General features: G+C 43.0%; 1 protein-coding gene across 1 annotated transcript in view; it reads right to left on the reverse strand.

Moving 5' to 3' along the window:
- Positions 1-1,836: 1,836 nt before the first annotated feature.
- LOC121275728 (NAD(P) transhydrogenase, mitochondrial-like) overlaps positions 1,837-18,119 on the reverse strand; it is a 180,883-nt gene continuing 164,600 nt past the window's right edge. Inside the window, 2 exon segments of the mRNA XM_041183320.1 lie at positions 1,837-3,378; positions 3,481-3,555. Coding sequence (XP_041039254.1) covers positions 3,298-3,378; positions 3,481-3,555 — 156 coding nt within the window. The 3' untranslated portion in view covers positions 1,837-3,297.

Raw genomic sequence — 18,119 nt, forward strand, 5'->3', positions numbered from 1 at the left:
CAAGTATTAAATAAAAATATGATTTATTTTTATGAAGCAGCTTCAAGTGTTAAGTATTCCAATCATCCTAGTAATAAAGTGTAAATTATGACCGTGTGTGCAGACATGTGCTGTAAACTCCTGCACTTTTAATTTCACAGGAGACCCTCCACAGCCAAATACAAAGCCTTGAACCTACTTGTCTATATTGGACTGAAGCCCAGAGGCCAGTCTTCAAACCTTACAACACCAACCACTTTGAAATGCTGAGTTTAATCTTCCTTACAATGAAAATGCTTATTAAACAAATTACATTCATAAAGATCATTAATGGTGTTTTAATAGTTACTAATCAAAATACATAGGCTCATAGATGTTTACAGCACAGGAGGCCATTCAGTCCATCATGTCCACCCCAGTCAACAAATATCTGACTACACTAATCCCATTTTCCAGTGCTTGGCCCATAGTCTTGGAGGCTATGGAAACGCAACTGAATATGTAAATACTTCTTAAATGTTACAAGAGTTTCTGACTCAACCACCCTTTCAGGCAGTGAGGTCCAGACTCCCACCACCCTCTGGGTGAAAACAATTTCTCCTCAACTCCACCCTTAGCCTTCTACCTCTTACCTTAAATCTATGCCCCTTGGTTATTGACCCCTCTACTAATGGGAAAAGTGCCTTCCTTTCTACCATATTTATGTCCCTCAAAATCTTATACACCTCTCTCAAGTCCCCTTTCAATCTTTGCTGCCCCAAGGAAAACAGCCTCAGCCTATCCAATCTTTCCTCATAGTTCAGACCCTCCAGCTCAGGCAGCATCCTGGTAAATCCCTCCTGCACCTCTCCAGTGCAATCACATCCTTCCTATTATGTGGTGATCAGAACTGCACACAGTACTCCAGTGCAATTACATCCTTCCTATTATGTGGTAATCAGAACTGCACACAGTACTCCAGTTGTGGCCTAAACAGCGTTTTATACAGTTCCAGCATAACCTCCCTGCTCTTGTACTCTATGCCTTGGCTAATAAAGGCAAATATCCCATATGCCTTCTTAACCACCTTATCTACCTGCCCTGCTACCTTTAGGGATCTGTGGATATGCACATCCATCAAGGTCCCTCTGATCTTCAGTACTTTCCAGGGTCCTACCATTAACAGTGTAATCCTTGCCTTGTTAGCCCTCTCCAAGTGCATTACCTGACACTTTTCAAGGTTGAATTCCATTTGCCACTGCTCTGCTCACCTGACCAGTCCACTGATATCCTCCTGCAGTTTATGGTTATCCTTCTCACTATTTTCCACCCTACCAATTTTCGTGTTATCCGCAAACTTCTTGATCATACCTCCTACACTTAAGTCCAAGTCATTTATGTACACCACAAACAGCAAGGGCCCCAGCAACGAGCCCTGTGAAACCCCACTAGACACAGACTTCCAGTCACCATAACAACACTCTACCATTACCCTCTGCTTTCTGCCTCTCAGCCAATTTTGGATCCAACATGCGACTTGCCTTGGATCCCATGGGCTCTTACTTTCTTGGCCAGTCTGCCATGAGGGACCTTATCAAAAGCTTTGCTAAAGTTCATGTAGACCACATCAAATGCATTACCTTCATAAACACTCATGCTTTAATAAAAACCAACTCATTGCTTTAATAAAAACAAACATCAGTTAGACAGTTTGCTCAGGTTCTTTATTGAACTATTTTCTTTGATGAGCCCAATGTGAAGACTCCTGGTGGTTTCTTATTCAGGAACACGCTGACTTTAATCTACAAAATAGCAAATTCAACTTCCTTTATTTATAAATGTAAGAATGAAGGCACATTATAGGCAACAGAAGTTGGAATAACATGTAGCACCTTTACATCTTTAAGTAACCAAATACTTTACAGCCAAAGTGATCTAAAGTTCTAAGCATTTAAACCATTACATAAATATTTGCGAATGTTACGTTTTGTTAGATGGAATTTCCCCCCTTTTTGCTTATGGAATAGATTTGTTACACAATGCCCTGCACTGTAAACTATTCTGTGATCTGACCACAGAACAAACTGAACAACACAACACACTAATTAAAACTAGCTGCCAGTTTTACTGTTTGATGGATCTTAAAACCCAAAATTAAAATTAAAAATATAACTTTATTGGAACTCATTGCAAGGACTAATAAGTCAAAATTCTTATCACTCTTATGTGGCAGAATGCAATTTAAATAGCATTCATAAAGAAAATACCATTGATACAGATCAGCAACAGTTGGGCATTGTGAATTGAGCTAGCAAGAAACTTAAAAGATAACCATAAAAAATATTGAAATAGGTCTTTCAAAAAGATTTTAGAGGTGGTCCCAATATATAGATATTGGTTATGTAAACATTTTGCTTCATTGTGATTTTACAAGTTCCTCAAAATATTTCATAAAATGACAAATACTGTAGATTCCATACTAATCTGATATAACTGCCTTTTGTTGTCTCTCACTTTTGCACAATACACACAACACGGCCCATAGTTTTATAGCCCGTTGGCCGTTTTCCACTGCACCTATGACACATCTTAGATAAAATTTTAGGTCTGTAATCAACTGAAAATCAAAATTCAATTTATCAGTATATATATATGGTAGAATATCTGGCACAAAGTCTTTCAATGCAATATAAAAAGATATTTCTATTATTTCACTGGCTGATATTTCTATGAAAAGAAATTACTATTTTGAAGCATGTGGTTTGTTGAGCACATATTGGCCTTCTGACAATATTTATTCAGTTGTGCATATTCCAAATGTTGTTGTTGAATAATTGCTGGCCTAGGAATATTTAATATATTAAAGAGTAGATCACCTTTGGCGCCTTTGCAAAAGGGATTTTATAACAAAGGACACATGTAGTCCACATCATATGGTTTCTCTGTTAAAGAAGCAACCAGAAACATGCTTGCTGTTTAGTAGATCAGCGTAGTGCACAGAACTTCCAGATAAAAATTCATTTGCGCCATGCCTCATCACAAAGCTACTGAAAATACATAGTGAGCAACTATTCTCCTTGATATAAAATCAGAAAATTTAACTTCCAATGGTGTCATTCCGTACAGTATGCAAACAATTCCCACACTTCAGTATAAAAGGTTAACAAGTACTTGAAAAAACCAAGGAAGCTTTCAATCCAAGTACCTGTGTACACCACCTTTCCCTTTCAAAACCTATAGATCCACCAATTTATATGTTGTATTTAGTTAATTTGAGCGATTTGCTTCTGATTAACGCGCTTACTTAAAAAACCTTGGCTGTCAAACATTCTGTTGCATTTAGCTGGATTCAGCTGATTCTCTGATTTTTGCAAGCAGGGCAGCAGAGGTCTTCTTTATATCACCCAACAACATGGCAGTCTTGTCGCAGGGTCATGAGGACTCGAAACGTCAACTCTTTTCTTCTCCGCCGATGCTGCCAGACCTGCTGAGTTTTTCCAGGTAATTCTGTTTTAACATGGCAGTGTTGGGTTTGTAAAAGATTGGATTGTCAACAGCAGCATAGCCAACTCCCAGAGATCTCTTCATCATAACGACCTGGAAAAACATCAACATCAGTCATGAGCCAGTAACTGAGGCCGCTGCTTGCAGCTCAGTGGATAAATAAATACATGTGGACTATCCCAGGTTTGATCGCTAGCCGCTGCTGAGTTATTTAAACCCAGCCGGGGCAATAATTGACCAGAATCACCATTGTTCAAAAGCTTTACCGGCACAGCCATATAAATACTGCGGCTACAAGAGCAGGCCAGGGGATGGGAATCCTGCAGCAACTGACTCACCTTCTGACTCCCCAAAGCCTGTCCACCGTCTACAAGGTACAAGTCAGGAGTGTGATGGAATACTCTCCACTTGCCTGGATGAGTGCAGCTCTAACAGCACTCAAGCAGCTTAACATCATCCAGGACAAAGCAGCCTGTTTGACTGGCACCCCATCTACCACTTTAGACATTCTCTCCCTCCACCACTGACACACAGTGGCAGCAGTGTATACAATCTACAAGGAGCACTGCAGCAACTCACCGAGACTCCTTCAACAGCACCATCTAAAGCCACGTCTTCTACCGCCTGGAAGGACAAGAGCAGTGGATGCATGGGAACACCACCACCTGCAATATCCCTCCATGCCACACACCATCCTGAATTGAAAATATATTGTCGTTCTTTCACCTTTGCAGGTCAAAACCCTGGAACTACCTCCCTAAGAGCACTATGAGTGTACCTACACCATATGGTCTGCAGAGATTCAAGGAGATGGCTCACCAGCAACTTCTCATGGGCAATAAGTGCTTTCCTTGTCAGCAACACTCAAATCTCATGAACAAACATAAAAAAATGATGTTACAAAACGCCAAGCCAAGATAAAAATTCCTTGCCTCGGACTATTATTCATTGAATAACACTGAAAGGGTATGCAGAAACGTAGTGGTAGTAATGTCACTGGACTAGTAATCCAGAGGCTCAGGCTAATGCTCTGGGGACATGGGTTTAAATCCCGCCACAGCAACTGATGGAATTTAAATTCAAATAATAAATCGGGAATTAAAAGCTAATCTCAGTAATGGTGACCATGAAACTATTGCCGATTGTGGTAAAAACCCATCTAGTTCACTAATGTCCTTCAGGGAAGGAAATCTGCCATCCTTACTTGGTCTGGTGTATGTGTGACTCCAGAAACTTCTGCAAACTATTGTTCAAGACTAAATCAATAATCACTTGGACTCTAAGTGCAAGATAATTAAGGGAAGCCAGCATGGATTCAGTAAGGGAAAATCATGTTTAACTAACTTGCTGGAGCTTTTTGAAGAGGTAACAGAGAAGGTTGATAAAGGAAACGCTATTGATGTGGTGTATATAGATTTTCAAAAGAAACTTGATACAGTGCCACACAACAGACTTTTGAGCAAAATTCTAGCTCATGGAATAAACGGGAAAGTTGCACTTGGATAAGAAATTGGCTGAGTGACAGGAAACAGAGAGTAGTGATAAATGGTTGTTTTTCGGATTGGAGGAAGGTTTGTAGTGGGTCAGTGTTGGGACCCTTGCTCTTCCTAATATATATTAATGACCTAAACTGTGGTATGCAGGGCATGATTTCAAAATTTGCAGATGATACGAAGACTGGAAACGTTGTCAACTACGATGAGGAAAGTCTTAAATTTCAAAATGACATAGACATGTTGGTGGATGGCAGGTAGTGGCAGATGACGTTTTATATAAAGAAGTTTGAGGTGATTCATTTTGGCAGGAAGAATGTGGAGAGACAGAATGAAATAAAGGGAGAAACTCTAAAGGAGGTGCAGGAACCCAGGGACTCAGCGTATATTTACGTAAGTCATTGAAGGTGGCAGGGTGTGTTGAGTGCAGTAAATAAAGCATAAAGTATATTAGGCTTTATTAATAACAGCATTGAGTACAAGAGGAAGGAGGTCATGTCGAACTTGTATATGACACTGGTTAGGTCTCATCTGGAGCACTGCATCCAGTTCTGGGTGCCATACTTGAGGAAGGATGTGAAGGCATTGGACAGAGTACAGAGAAGATTCACAAGAATGATTCCAGGGATAAAGAACTGTAGCTATGTGGATAGATTGGAGAGGTTGGAACTGTTTTCCTTGGAGAAAAGAAGGCTGAGAGAAGACTTGATAGAGTTATTCAAGATCCTGAGGGATATGGTCAGAGTAAATAGTAAGAAATTATTCCCACTGAAGAGAGCATCAAGAATTAGAGGGCACAGATTCAAAATAATTGACAAAAGGAGTAAAAGTGATGTAAGGAAAACTTTTTTCACCCAGAGAGTTGGAGCCTGGAATGAACTTCCTGAGAGGGTGGTGGAGGCAGGTTCGATCAAGGTACTCAGAAGGGAATTGGATTGCTATCTGAAAAGAAAGAATTTGCTGGGTTACTGGGATAAGGCAGGGGAGTGGGATTAGGCAGAATGCTCTTTCAGAGAGCCAGTGCATTTTGATGGGCTGAATTGCCTCCTTTTGGACCATAAAGATTCTCTGCTTGACTCTTAACTGCCTTCTGAAATGACCTAGTAAACCACTCAGTTGTATCAAACCACTACGAAGTCTAAAAGGAATGAAACTGAACGGGCCACACGACAACAACCTAAGCACTGGAAATGACAACAACACACCCATCGCTCTCAACCCTGCAAAGTTCTCCTAACATCTGGGGAATTTGTCCCACACGCTAGTCATGCAACAGCCTGATGTAGTCATACTCTGGAATCATACCTTACAGGCAATGTCCCAGACACCACTAACATCATCCCTGGGAATGTCCCGTACCACCAGCAGGACCGACCTACCAGAGATGGCAGCACAGTGGTATACAGTCAGGAAGGAGTTGTCCGGGGAGTCCTCAACATCAACTTCGGACTCCATGAAGTCCTATGGCATCAGGTCAAACATGGGCAAGGAAACCTCCTTCTGGTTACCACATACCACCCCCCCTCAGCTAATGAATCAGTGCTCCTCCATGTTGAACTCCACTTGGAAGAAGCACTGAGGTTGGCAAGGGCACAGAATGTACTCTGGGTGGGGGACTTCAATGTCCATCACTAAGAGCGGCTCAGTAGCACCACTAACCAAGATGACTGAGTCCGAAAGGACATAACTGCTAGACTGGCTCTGCAGCAGGTGGAGGGGAAAGCAACAAGAGAGAAAAACCTACATGAACTTGTCCTCACCAACTTTTGTGTCACAAATGCTTCTGTCCATGACAGTAGTGGTAGGAGTGAGAACCGCACAATCCTTATGGGGACAAAGTCTCATTTTCAAATTAAGGATACACTCCATCGTGTTCTGTGGCACTACCACCGAGCTATATGGGATAGATTTCGAACCGATCTAGCAACTCAAAACTGGGCATCCCTGAGGCACTGTGGGCCATCAGCAGCAGAACAATTTACTCAACCACAATCTGTAAGCTCATGGTCCAGCATATCCCCCACTCTACCAATACCATCAAGCCGGGGGATCCAACCTGATTCAATGAAGAGTGCAAGAGGGCAAGCCAGGGGCAGCACCATCCATACCTAAAATTGAGGTGTCAACCTGGTGAAGCTACAACTGAGGACTACTTACATGTCAAACACCGGAAGCAGCATACGATAAACAGAATTAAGCAATCCCACAACTAATGGATCAGATCTAAGCCCTGCAGTTGAGCCACATCCTGTCATGAATGCTGGCAGACAATTAGATATCGAAGAGGAGGAGGAAGCTCCATAAATATCACTGTCACTGATGGAGCAGCTGAAGATGGTTAGGCCTAGGACACTACCCCGAGGAACTCCTGCAGTGATGGGGGAGCCAAGTACATCAGTGCAAAAGACAAGGATGAAGCATTTGCAACCATCTTCAGCCAGATGTGCTGAGTGAATGGTCCATCTCAACCTCCTAAGGTCCCCAGTATAAGACCATAAGACATAGGAGCAGAAATTAGGCCATTCGACCCATCGAGTCTCCTCTGCCATTCAATCATGGCTGATAAGTTTCTCAACCCCATTCTCCCGCCTTCTCCCCATAACCTTTGATCCCCTTACCAATCAAGAATCTATCTATCTCAATCTTAAATACACTCAATGCCCTGGCCTCCACAGTCTTCTGTGGCAATGAATTCCATGGATTCACCACTCTCTGGCTAAAGAAGTTTCTCCTCATCTCTGTTCTAAAAGGTCTTCCCTTTACTCTGAGGCTGTGCCCTCGGGTCCTAGTCTCTCCTACTAATGGAAACATCTTCCCCACGTCCGCTTTATCCAGGCCTTTCAGTATTCTGTAAATTTCAATCAGATCCCCCCTCGTACTTCTAAACTCCATCGAGTATAAATCCAGAGTCCTCAAATGTTCCTCATATGTTAAGCCTTTCATTCTTGGGATCATTCTCGTGGACCTCATCTGCACCCTCTCCAGGGCCAGCACATCCTTCCTGAGATACGGGGCCCAAAATTGCTCACAATATTCTAAGTGTGGTCTGACCAGACCCTTATAAAATCTCAGCAGCACATACCTGCTTTTATATTCTAGTCCTCTCGAAATAAATGCCAACATTGCATTTGCCTTCCTAACTACCGACTCAACCTGCAAGTTAACCTTAAGAGAATCCTGGACTAGGACTCCCAAGTCCCTTTGCACTCCAGATTTCTGAATTCTCTCCCCATTTAGAAAATAGTCTATGCCTCGATTCTTCCTACCAAAGTGCATGACCTCACACTTCCCCACGTTTTATTCCATCTGCCACTTCTTTGCCCATTTTCCTAACCTGTCCAAATCCTTCAGCAGCCTCCCCGCTTCCTCAATACTACCTGTCCCTCTACCCATCTTTGTATCATCTGCAAACTTAGCCAGAATTCCCTCAGTTCCTTCATCTAGATCATTAATGTATAAAGTGAAAAGTTGTGGTCCCAGCACTGACCCCTGCGGAACTCCACTAGTCACTGGCCGTCATCCTGAGAAGGACCCCTTATCCCCACTCTCTGACGCCTGCCAGACAGCCAATCTTCTATCCATGCTAGTACCTTGCCTCTAACACCATGGACTCTTATCTTACTGAGCAGCCTCCTGTACAGCACCTTGTCAAAGGCATTCTGGAAGTCCAAGTAGATAACATCCATTGGCTCTCCTTTGTCTAACCTACTCATTACCTCCTCAAAGAAATTTTAACAGATTTGTCAGGCATGACCTCCCCTTGATGAAACCATGCTGACTTTGCCCTATTTTACCATGCACTTCCAAGTATTCTGAATCTCATCCTTTATAATGGACTCTAAAATCTTACCAACAACTGAGGTCAGGCTATTCAGCCCGTAATTTCCCGTCTTTTGCCTCACTCTCTTCTTAAACAGGGGGATTACATTAGTGATTTTCCAGTCCTCTGGGACCCTCCCTGTCTCCAGTGATTCCTGAAAGATCACCACTAACGCCTCCACTATCTCTTCAGCTATCTCCTTCAGAACTCTGGGGTGTAATCCATCTGGTCCAGGTGATTTATCCATCTTCAGCCTTTCAGTTTCCTTAGCACCTTCTCCTTGGTAATGGCTCACCTCTGCCCCCTGAGTCTCTTGAACTTTGGGGATGTTACTCTTGTCTTCCACCATGAAGACCGACGCAAAGTACCTATTCAGTTCCTCCGCCATTTCTTTGTTCCCCACTACTACTTCTCCAGCGTCATTTTCCAGCGGCCCAATGTCCACTTTTGCCTCTCTCTTACCCTTTATATATCTAAAAAAATTCTTGCAATCCTTATTTCTTTTTTAGTTGTCCTCTGTTGGTCTTTGTAGGCTTCCCAATCTACTGGTTTCCCACTGCTCTTCACCGCATTGTATGCTTTCTCTTTAGCTTTTATGCCGTCCCTGACTTCCCTTGTCAGCCATGGTTGCCTCGTCCTCCCTTTAGTATGCTTCTTCTTCCTAGGGATGAATTTTTGCTGTGTCTCCCAAATTACTCCTAGAAACACCTGCCATTGCTGTTCCACTGTCTTTCCTGCTAAGCTCCTCTCCCAGTCAATTCTGGCCAGCTCTTCCCTCATGCCTCTGTAGTTGCCTTTATTCAAATATAATACCTTTACATCTGATTCCAGCTTTTTCCTGTCAAATTGCAGGGTAAATTCTATCATATTATGGTCACTTCCTCCAAAGGGTTCCTTCACCTTAAGCTCCCTTATCAAATCTGCCTCATTAGACATCACTAAATCTAGAATTGCCTGTTCCCTAGTGGGCTCCACCACAAGCTGCTCCAAAAAGCCATCTCGTAGACATTCCACAAATTCCTTTTCTTGGGATCCACTACCAACCTGATTTTCCCAGTCTACCTGCATATTGAAATCCCCCATGATCACTGTAACCTTGCCTTTCTTACACGCCTTTTCTATCTCCTGGTGTATCTTGTGCCCCACCTCCTGACTACTGTATGGCCTGTACATAACTCCCATTATGGTTTTTTTACCTTTGCGGTTCCTCAACTCTACCCACACAGATTCTACATCATCTGACCCTACGTCATTTCTTGCTATCGATTTAATTTAATTTCTTACAAAAAAGCAACCCCACCCCCTCTGCCAACCTGCCTATCTTTTCGACAGGATGGATATCCTTGGATATTTAGCTCCCTGTCCTGATCCCCTTGCAGCCATGTCTCCGTGATGCCCACCTCATCATACCTGCCAATTTCAATCTGCGCCACAAGCTCATTTACCTCATTTCGTATACTGCGTGTATTCAGATACAACACCTTCAGTCCTGTACTTCCCGTCCCCTTTCTCATTGTCGTCCCTTTATCTGATGTGCTTGAAGTTAGATTCCTAGCCCTTCCCAAACACTCTGTCCTATTTTGTGTTCTGGAGACTTTAATAGCCTCTCCTGGGCTCTCCGTTCTTTTCAGTTTTTTCATAATTTTCCATGAAGTTGAATCCGCTACCCCACACGCCTAACCTCTTGCTTTGTTTTCAATTAGTCATACTTCTTGGAGTTTTACTCTTCCCTTCCCTTCCCCCCCACTTTCTAGTTTAAAGTCCTGTTGACCACCCTATTTACCCTTTTCGCTAGAACATTGGTCCCAGATCGGTTCAGGTGGAGACCGTCCCAACGGTACAGATCCCTCCTGTATCAGTATCAGAGATGCCAGCCTATAGCCAACTCACTTCATTCCACATGATTTCAAGAAACGGCTGAAGGCACTGGATACTGCAAAGGTTATGGACCCTAACAATATTCTGGCAATAGTACTGAAGTCTTGTGCTCTAGAACTAAGCGCACTCCTAGCCAAGCTGTCCATCAGTCTGCTCTCGATCATAAGTAAAGTGATGGAAGGGGTCATCCACAGTGCAATCAAGTGGCACTTACTCAGCAATAACCTGCTCACTGATGCTCAGTTTGTGTTCCGCGAAGGCCACTCAGCTCCTGACCTCATTGCAGTCTTGATCCAAACATGGGTCAGGATTTTACAGCCCTGCCGTAGCATGCCTCCCCCTGGTGGATGCAGCGAACCAGTTAAACCGCCATTCAGTTCAGTGGGACCATAATATCTTGCCAGGCCGGAAGGGTTGTAAAATCCTGGGCATGGACAAAAGAGCTGATTTCCAGAGGTGAGGTGAGTGACTGCCCTTGACATCAAGGCAGCATTTGACAGAGTATGGTGTCAAAGAGCCCAAGCAACATGGAGTCAATGGGAATCAGGAGAAAAACTCTGCACTAGTTGTAGTCCAAGCACAAAAAAAGTCAGTTGTGTTTGTTAAGGGTCAAATCACTTCAGTTCCAGGGCATCACTGCGGGAGTTCCTCATGGTAGTGTCCTAGGCCCAACCATCTAGAGGAGATTGCGAGAGGAGGACTCTGGGACAGGCAGTCAGCAGCACCTAGAGGAGAGAGCAAGAGGAGGACTCTGGGACAGGCAGTCAGCAGCATCTAGAGGAGTCGCGAGTTGAAAAGGAGCATGAGAGGAACCGTGAGTTGAAAAGGAGCGTGAGAGGAGTCAGAAGTTGAAGAGGAGCACGAGAGGAGACGGGAATTGAAAAGGAGTGGGAGAGGAGCTGGGAGTTGAAGAATAGCACGAGAGGAGTCGGGATTTGTAGAGGAACGTGAGAGGAGTTGGGAGTTGAAGAGAAGCTGGGACAGCAGGGGTGGCTGAGGGTGTTCGGTGAGGAGGGATCGAGGTGATCCTTTGAGTACTGTGAGTAGGGCCAGGTAAGCATTTAGTTCTTTTATTGCTTATAGATTTTAAGGTCTTATTTTGTGGTTCATCGTTTGTAGGGGCTATATACTGTAACAACGAGGAGCAAGGAAGAAGGGCCCAAGAGTAATTGATATTAAGTATCTTCCAAAAGGTTTAATTTAATTTTAAAGGGTAAGTCATGGCAGGAGAGCTCAAAGCCATGATGTGCTCCTCCTGCTCTATGTGGGAAGCTGGGCACATTTCCAGTGCCAGGGGCCAGCATGTGTGCGGGAAGTGTCTCCAGCTGCAGCTCCTGGAAAGCCCAGTTTTGGAGCTGGAGCAGTGGCTGAGGACATTGTGGAGCATCCGCAAGGCGGAGAGTATCCCAGATAGCATGTATAGAGAGGCAGTCACACCACAGGCTAAGAGTCCACAGGCAGGAAGGGAATGAGTGACCACCAGGCAAAGCAAGAGGACGAGGCAGGCAGTGCAGGAATCTCCTGTGGCAATTCCCCTGCAAAACAGATATACCACTTTGGAAACTGTTGGGGGGAATGGCCTCTCAGGAGATAGCAGCAACAGCCAAATTCATTGCACCGTGGTTGGCACTGCTGCACAGAGGAGGTGTAAAAAGTGTGGGAATGCAATAGTTATAGGGGATTCAATTGTAAGGGGAATAGATAGGCATTACTGTGGCCTCAAACGAGACTCCAGGATGGTATGTTGCCTCCCTGGTGCTAGGGTCAAGGATGTCTCAGAGCGGCTAGAGGACATTCTGAAGGGGGACGGTGAACAGCCAGTGGTCTTGGTACACATTGCCACAAACGACATAGGTAAAAAAAGGAATGAGGTCCTAAAGGCAGAATATAGAGAGTGAGGAAGTAAGTTGAAAAGTAGGTCCTCAAAGGTAGTGATCTCAGGATTACTACCAGTGCCACGTCCCAGTCAGAGTAGGTAAAGCAGGATATATCGGATGAATATGTGGCTGAAGAGATGGTGTGAAGGGGAAGCTTTCAGATTCCTGGGACATTGGGACTGGTTCTGGGGGAGGTGGGACCAGTACAAACTGGACGGGTTACACCTGGGCAGGACCGGGACTGATGTCCTTGGGGGAACATTTGCTAGGGTGGTTGGAGAAGGATCAAATTAAAATGGCAGGAGATGGGAACCTATGCAAGGAGTCAGAGGAAGGGGAATCAAAGACAAGAACAAAAGACAGAAAGGGGAATAAGAAAAGTGATAGTCAGAGAAATCAGGGCAAGAATCAAACAGGGCCTCAGTGAAAAATAGTGGGAACGGGACAAGTAATGTTAAAAAGACAAGCCTTACGGCTTTGTGCCTTAACGCGACGAGCATTCGCAATAAAGTGGATGAATTAACCACGGAAATATATGTAAACAGGTATGGTATAGTCGGGATTACAGAGAAATGGCTTTAGGGTGACCAGGGATGGGAACTGAACATCCAGGGGTATTCAGTATTTAGGAAGGACAGATAAAAAAGAAAAGGCGGTGGAGATGCATTGCTGGTTAAAGAAGAAATTAATGCAATAGTGAGGAAAGATATTAGCTCCAATGATGTGGAATCTGTATGGATAGAGCTCAGAAGCACTAAGGGGCAAAAAAAGTTAGTGGGGGTGGTATATAGACCCCCAAACTGTAGTGATGATGTTGGGAATGGCATTAAACAGGAAATTAGATACACATGCAATAAAGGAACATCTGTAATTATGGGTGACTTTAATCTGCATATAGATTGGGCAAATCAACTTAGTAACAATACCATAGAGGAGGAATTCCTGGAGTGTATACGGGATGTTTTTCTGGACCAATACATTGAGGAACCAATGAGAGAACAGGCCATCCTTGACTGGGTATTGTGTAATGAGAGAGGAATAATTGGCAATCTAGTTGTGCGAAGCCCCTTGGGGATGAGCGACGATAATATGATAGAATTCTTCATGAAGATGGAGAGTGACGTAGTTGATTCTGAGACTTGGGTTCTGAATCTTAATAAAGGAAACTACAATGGTATGAGGCACGAGTTGGCTATGATGGATTGGGAAACGCTACTTAAAGGGATGACGGTGGGTAGGCAATGGCAAACATTCAAAGAGCACATGGGTGAACTGCAACAATTGTTTATTCCTGTTTGGTGCAAAAGTAAAACAGGAAAGGTGGCCAAACCATGGCTTACAAGGGAAATTAGAGATGGTATTAGATGCAAGGAAGAGGCATACAAATTGGCCAGAAAACACAACAGACCTGAGGATTGGGAGCAGTTTAGAATTCAGCAAAGGAGGACCAAGGGATTGATTAAGAAGGGGAAAATAGAGTACGAGAGTAATCTGGCATGGAACATAAAAACTGACTGTAAAAGTAGAAACTATCGGTATGTGAAGAGAAAAAGATTAGTGAAGACAAATGTAGGTCCTTTACAGTCAGAAATAGCGGAATTTATAATGGGGAACAAAGAAATGGCTGACCAACTAAATATATACTTTGGTTCTGTCTTCACAAAGGAGGACACTAATAACATACCAGAAATGTTGGGGAACACAGGGTTGAGTGAGAGGGAGAAACTGAAAGAAATCAGTATTAGTAGGGAAATGGTATTGGGGAAATTGATGGGATTGAATGCCGATAAATCCCCAGGGCCTGATAATCTACATCCCAGAGTACTTAAGGAAGTGGCCCTAGAAATAGTGTATGTGTTGGTGGTCATCTTCAGAGATTCTATAGACTCTGGAACAGTTCCTACAGATTGGAGGGTAGCTAATGTAACCCCACTATTTAAAAAGAGAGGCAGAGAGAAAACAGGGAATTATAGACCAGTCAGCCTGACATTGGTAGTGGGGAAAATTCTACAGTCCATTATAAAAGATTTAATAGCTGAGCACGTGGAAAACAGTAGCAGAAACAGACAGAGTCAGCATGAATTTACGAAAGGGAAATCATGCTTGACAAATCTACTGGAATTTTTCGAGGATGTAACTAGTAGAGTTGATGAAGGGGAGCCAGTGGATGTGGTTTATTTGGACTTTCAGAAGGCTTTCAACAAAGTCACACATAAGAGATTGGCATGTAAAACTAAAGCACATGGGGTTGGGGGTAGTGTATTGAGATGGATAGAAAACTGGTTGGCAGACAGGAAACAAAGAGTAGGAATAAACAGGCTTTTTTTCCGAATGGCAGGCAGTGACTAGTGGGGTACCGCAGGGACCCCAGTTATTCACAGTATATATTAATGATTTAGATGAGGGAATTAAATGTAATATCTCCAAATTTGCAGATGACACAAAGCTAGGTGGGAGGGTGAGCTGTGAGGAGGATGCAGGGATGCTTCAATGTGATTTGGACAAGATGAGTGAGTGGGCAAATGCATGGCAGATGCAGTATAATGTGGATAAATGTGAGGTTATCCATTTTGGTAGGAAAAACAGGAAGGCAGATTATTATCTGAATGGCTATAAATTGAGAGAGGGATGTCCTTGTACACCAGTTGCTGAAGGTAAGCATGCAGGTGCAGCAGGCAGTAAAGAAGACAAATGGTATGTTGGCCTTCATAGCCAGAGGATTCGAGTACAGGAACAGGGATGTCTTGCTGCAATTGTACAGGGCCTTGGCGAGACCACACCTGGAATATTGTGTGCAGTTTTGGTCTCCTTATCTGAGGAAGGATGTATTTGCTATAGAGGGTGTGCAGCAAAGTTTTACCCAACTGATTCCTGGGATGGCGGGACTGACATATGAGGAGAGATTGAGTCACTTAGGATTATATTCGCTGGAGTTCAGAAGAATGAGGGGGGATCTCATAGAAACCTATAAAATTCTAACAGGACTAGACAGGATAGATGCAAGAAGGATGTTCCCGATGGTGGGGGAGTCCAGAACCAGGGGTCACAGTCTGAGGATTTGGGGTAGACCGTTTAGGACTGAGATAAGGAGAAATTTCTTCACCCAGAGAGTGGTGGGCCTGTGCAATTCGTTACCACAGAAAGTAATTGAGACCAAAGCATTTTATGTTTTCAAGAAGGAGTTAGGTATATCTCTTGCAGCGAAATGATTCAAAGGATATGGAGAGAAAGGCGGGAGCAAACTATTGAGTTGGATGATCAGCCATGATCATAATGAATGGCAGAGCAGGCTTGAAGGGCTGAATGGCCTACTTCTGCTCCTAGTTTATATGTTTCTAGTTTATAATGCTCACCATCCAACTTCCAGAAATGAAGAATGAGCAGCAGGAGAAGTGATCAGGGATGAGAGTCCTTCATAGGACAATCAATAACTAAGAAAGCAGACTGAAAGATGGATTCAGTTCCACTGATTGATGTCAACCAGTTTATAACAGCTGTAAACAGGTGCCCTCTACCACTAAGAAGGATAACAGGAGCAATAGCATGTGTACTGCAATACTGTCAAGTTCCACAACACCCTAATTTGGACACACAGATATCTATTCCTACCTTGTTGCTGGGGCATTAATATCCTGGAATTCCTCACCTAACACTACTGCAGCAGAACCATCAGGACAAGAATTGTAGTGATTAGAGGAGAGGTGCATCACCACCTTCTCAGAATCTCAGATCAGAAGAACAAAATGTGGAATCTGGGTGGAGCAAAGAAACAACAAGGGGCAGCAAACATTGGCCGGAGTTGTTTATAGGCCACCTAACAGTAGTGGTAGTATGGGGCATGGTATTAATCAGGAGATTAGAAAAGTATGCAGAATGGGTAATACAATAATTATGGGTGACTTCAGTCTGCATATAGACTGGGTAAACTTAATAAGTCCTATTGCTGTGGTAGACAAGATTCTGGAGTGTGTGAGGTTTTCTAGAGCAGTATGTTAAGGAACCAACTAGAGAACAGGCTATTTTAGGCCTAGTAACGAGAAAGGGCTAATTAATAATCTTATTGAACAAGAACCTTTAGGGATGAGAAACCATAATATGATAGAATTTTACACCATGTTTGACAGTGAAGTAGTTCAATCTGAAGCCAGGGTGTTAAATTTAAACAAAGGAAATTATGAAGGTATGAGGGGCAAATTGGCTGAGATGAGTTGGGAAAATACATTATAAGGTGTGATGGATAGTCTTTAAAGAATTATTACACAGTATACAGCAACTATACATTCCTTGAAGCCACCAAAACCCAAAAAGAAAGATCAGTCAACTGTGGCAAATAAAGGAAGTTAAGGATCGTATAAGATTAAAAGGAAAGACCTATAAATTTGTCAGAAATATTAAACCTGAGGAATGCGAGGATTTTAGGATACAGCCATGGAGGACCAAGAAACTGATAAGGGAGAATAGAATATGAATGTAAACTAGCAAAAAAACATAAAATCGCACTGTAAAAGCTTCTATAGGTTTGTAAAAAAGAAACATTTGGCTAAGACAAATGTGGATCCATTACAGGCAGAGTCAACAGAATTTATAATGGGGAATAGAGAAATGGCAGAGAAGTTAAATGATTACTTTGTGTTTGTCTTCACTGAGAAAGATACAAAGATTCTCCCAGAATTAGAGATCTAAGAGACTAAGGAAAATGAGGAATTGAAGGAAATTAATATTAGTAAGAAGGTTGTATGGGAGCAATTAATGGGACTGAAGGTTGATAAGTCCCCAAGAGCTGATATTCTACATCCCAGAGTATTGAAAGACATAGCTATGGAAATAGAGGATGCATTGGTGATCATCTTCCAAAATTCTATAGATTCTGGAATGGTTCCTGCAGAATAGAAGATAGAAAATGTCACCCCACTATTTAAGAAAGGGGGGATAGAGAAAACAGGGCACTGCAGACCTGTTAGCCTTACATCAGTAGTAGGGAAAGCAATGTGATAAATGGATACTTGGATAATAGTGATCTGAATCAGCATAGTCAATATGGATTTATGAATGGGAAATCATGTTTGGAGTTGGAGTTTTTTGAGGATGTTACCAACAGAATTGGTTATGGGGAGTTAGTGGACGGAGTATACTTGGATTTTCAGAAGGCTTTTGGTAAAGTTCCCCACAGGAGGTTGGTTATCAAAATCAAAGCAGATGGGATATGAGGTAATATGCTGGCATGGATTAAGGATTGACTAACAGGCAGAAAACAGAGAGTAGGAATAAATGGGTCAGTCTCACGTTGGCAGGCTGTGACTAGTTGGGTGCTGCAAGGATCAGTACTCGGGCCCCAGCTGTTCACAATATATATCAATGATTTGGATGTGGGGACAAAGTGTATTATTTCCAAGTTCATGGAAGACACAAAGCTAGGTGGGAATGTGTGTTGTGAGGAAGATGCAAAGCCGCTTCAAGAGGATTTAAACAGACTTGGTGAGTAGGCAAGAACATGGCAGATGGAATATAATGTGGAAAAATGTGAGGTTATCCACTTTGGTGGAAGGAACAGGTGTGCAAAGTATTTCTTAAATGGTAAGGGCTTAGAAA

Source organism: Carcharodon carcharias, chromosome 1 (genome assembly GCF_017639515.1).
Source record: "Carcharodon carcharias isolate sCarCar2 chromosome 1, sCarCar2.pri, whole genome shotgun sequence".
NCBI lineage: Eukaryota > Metazoa > Chordata > Chondrichthyes > Lamniformes > Lamnidae > Carcharodon > Carcharodon carcharias.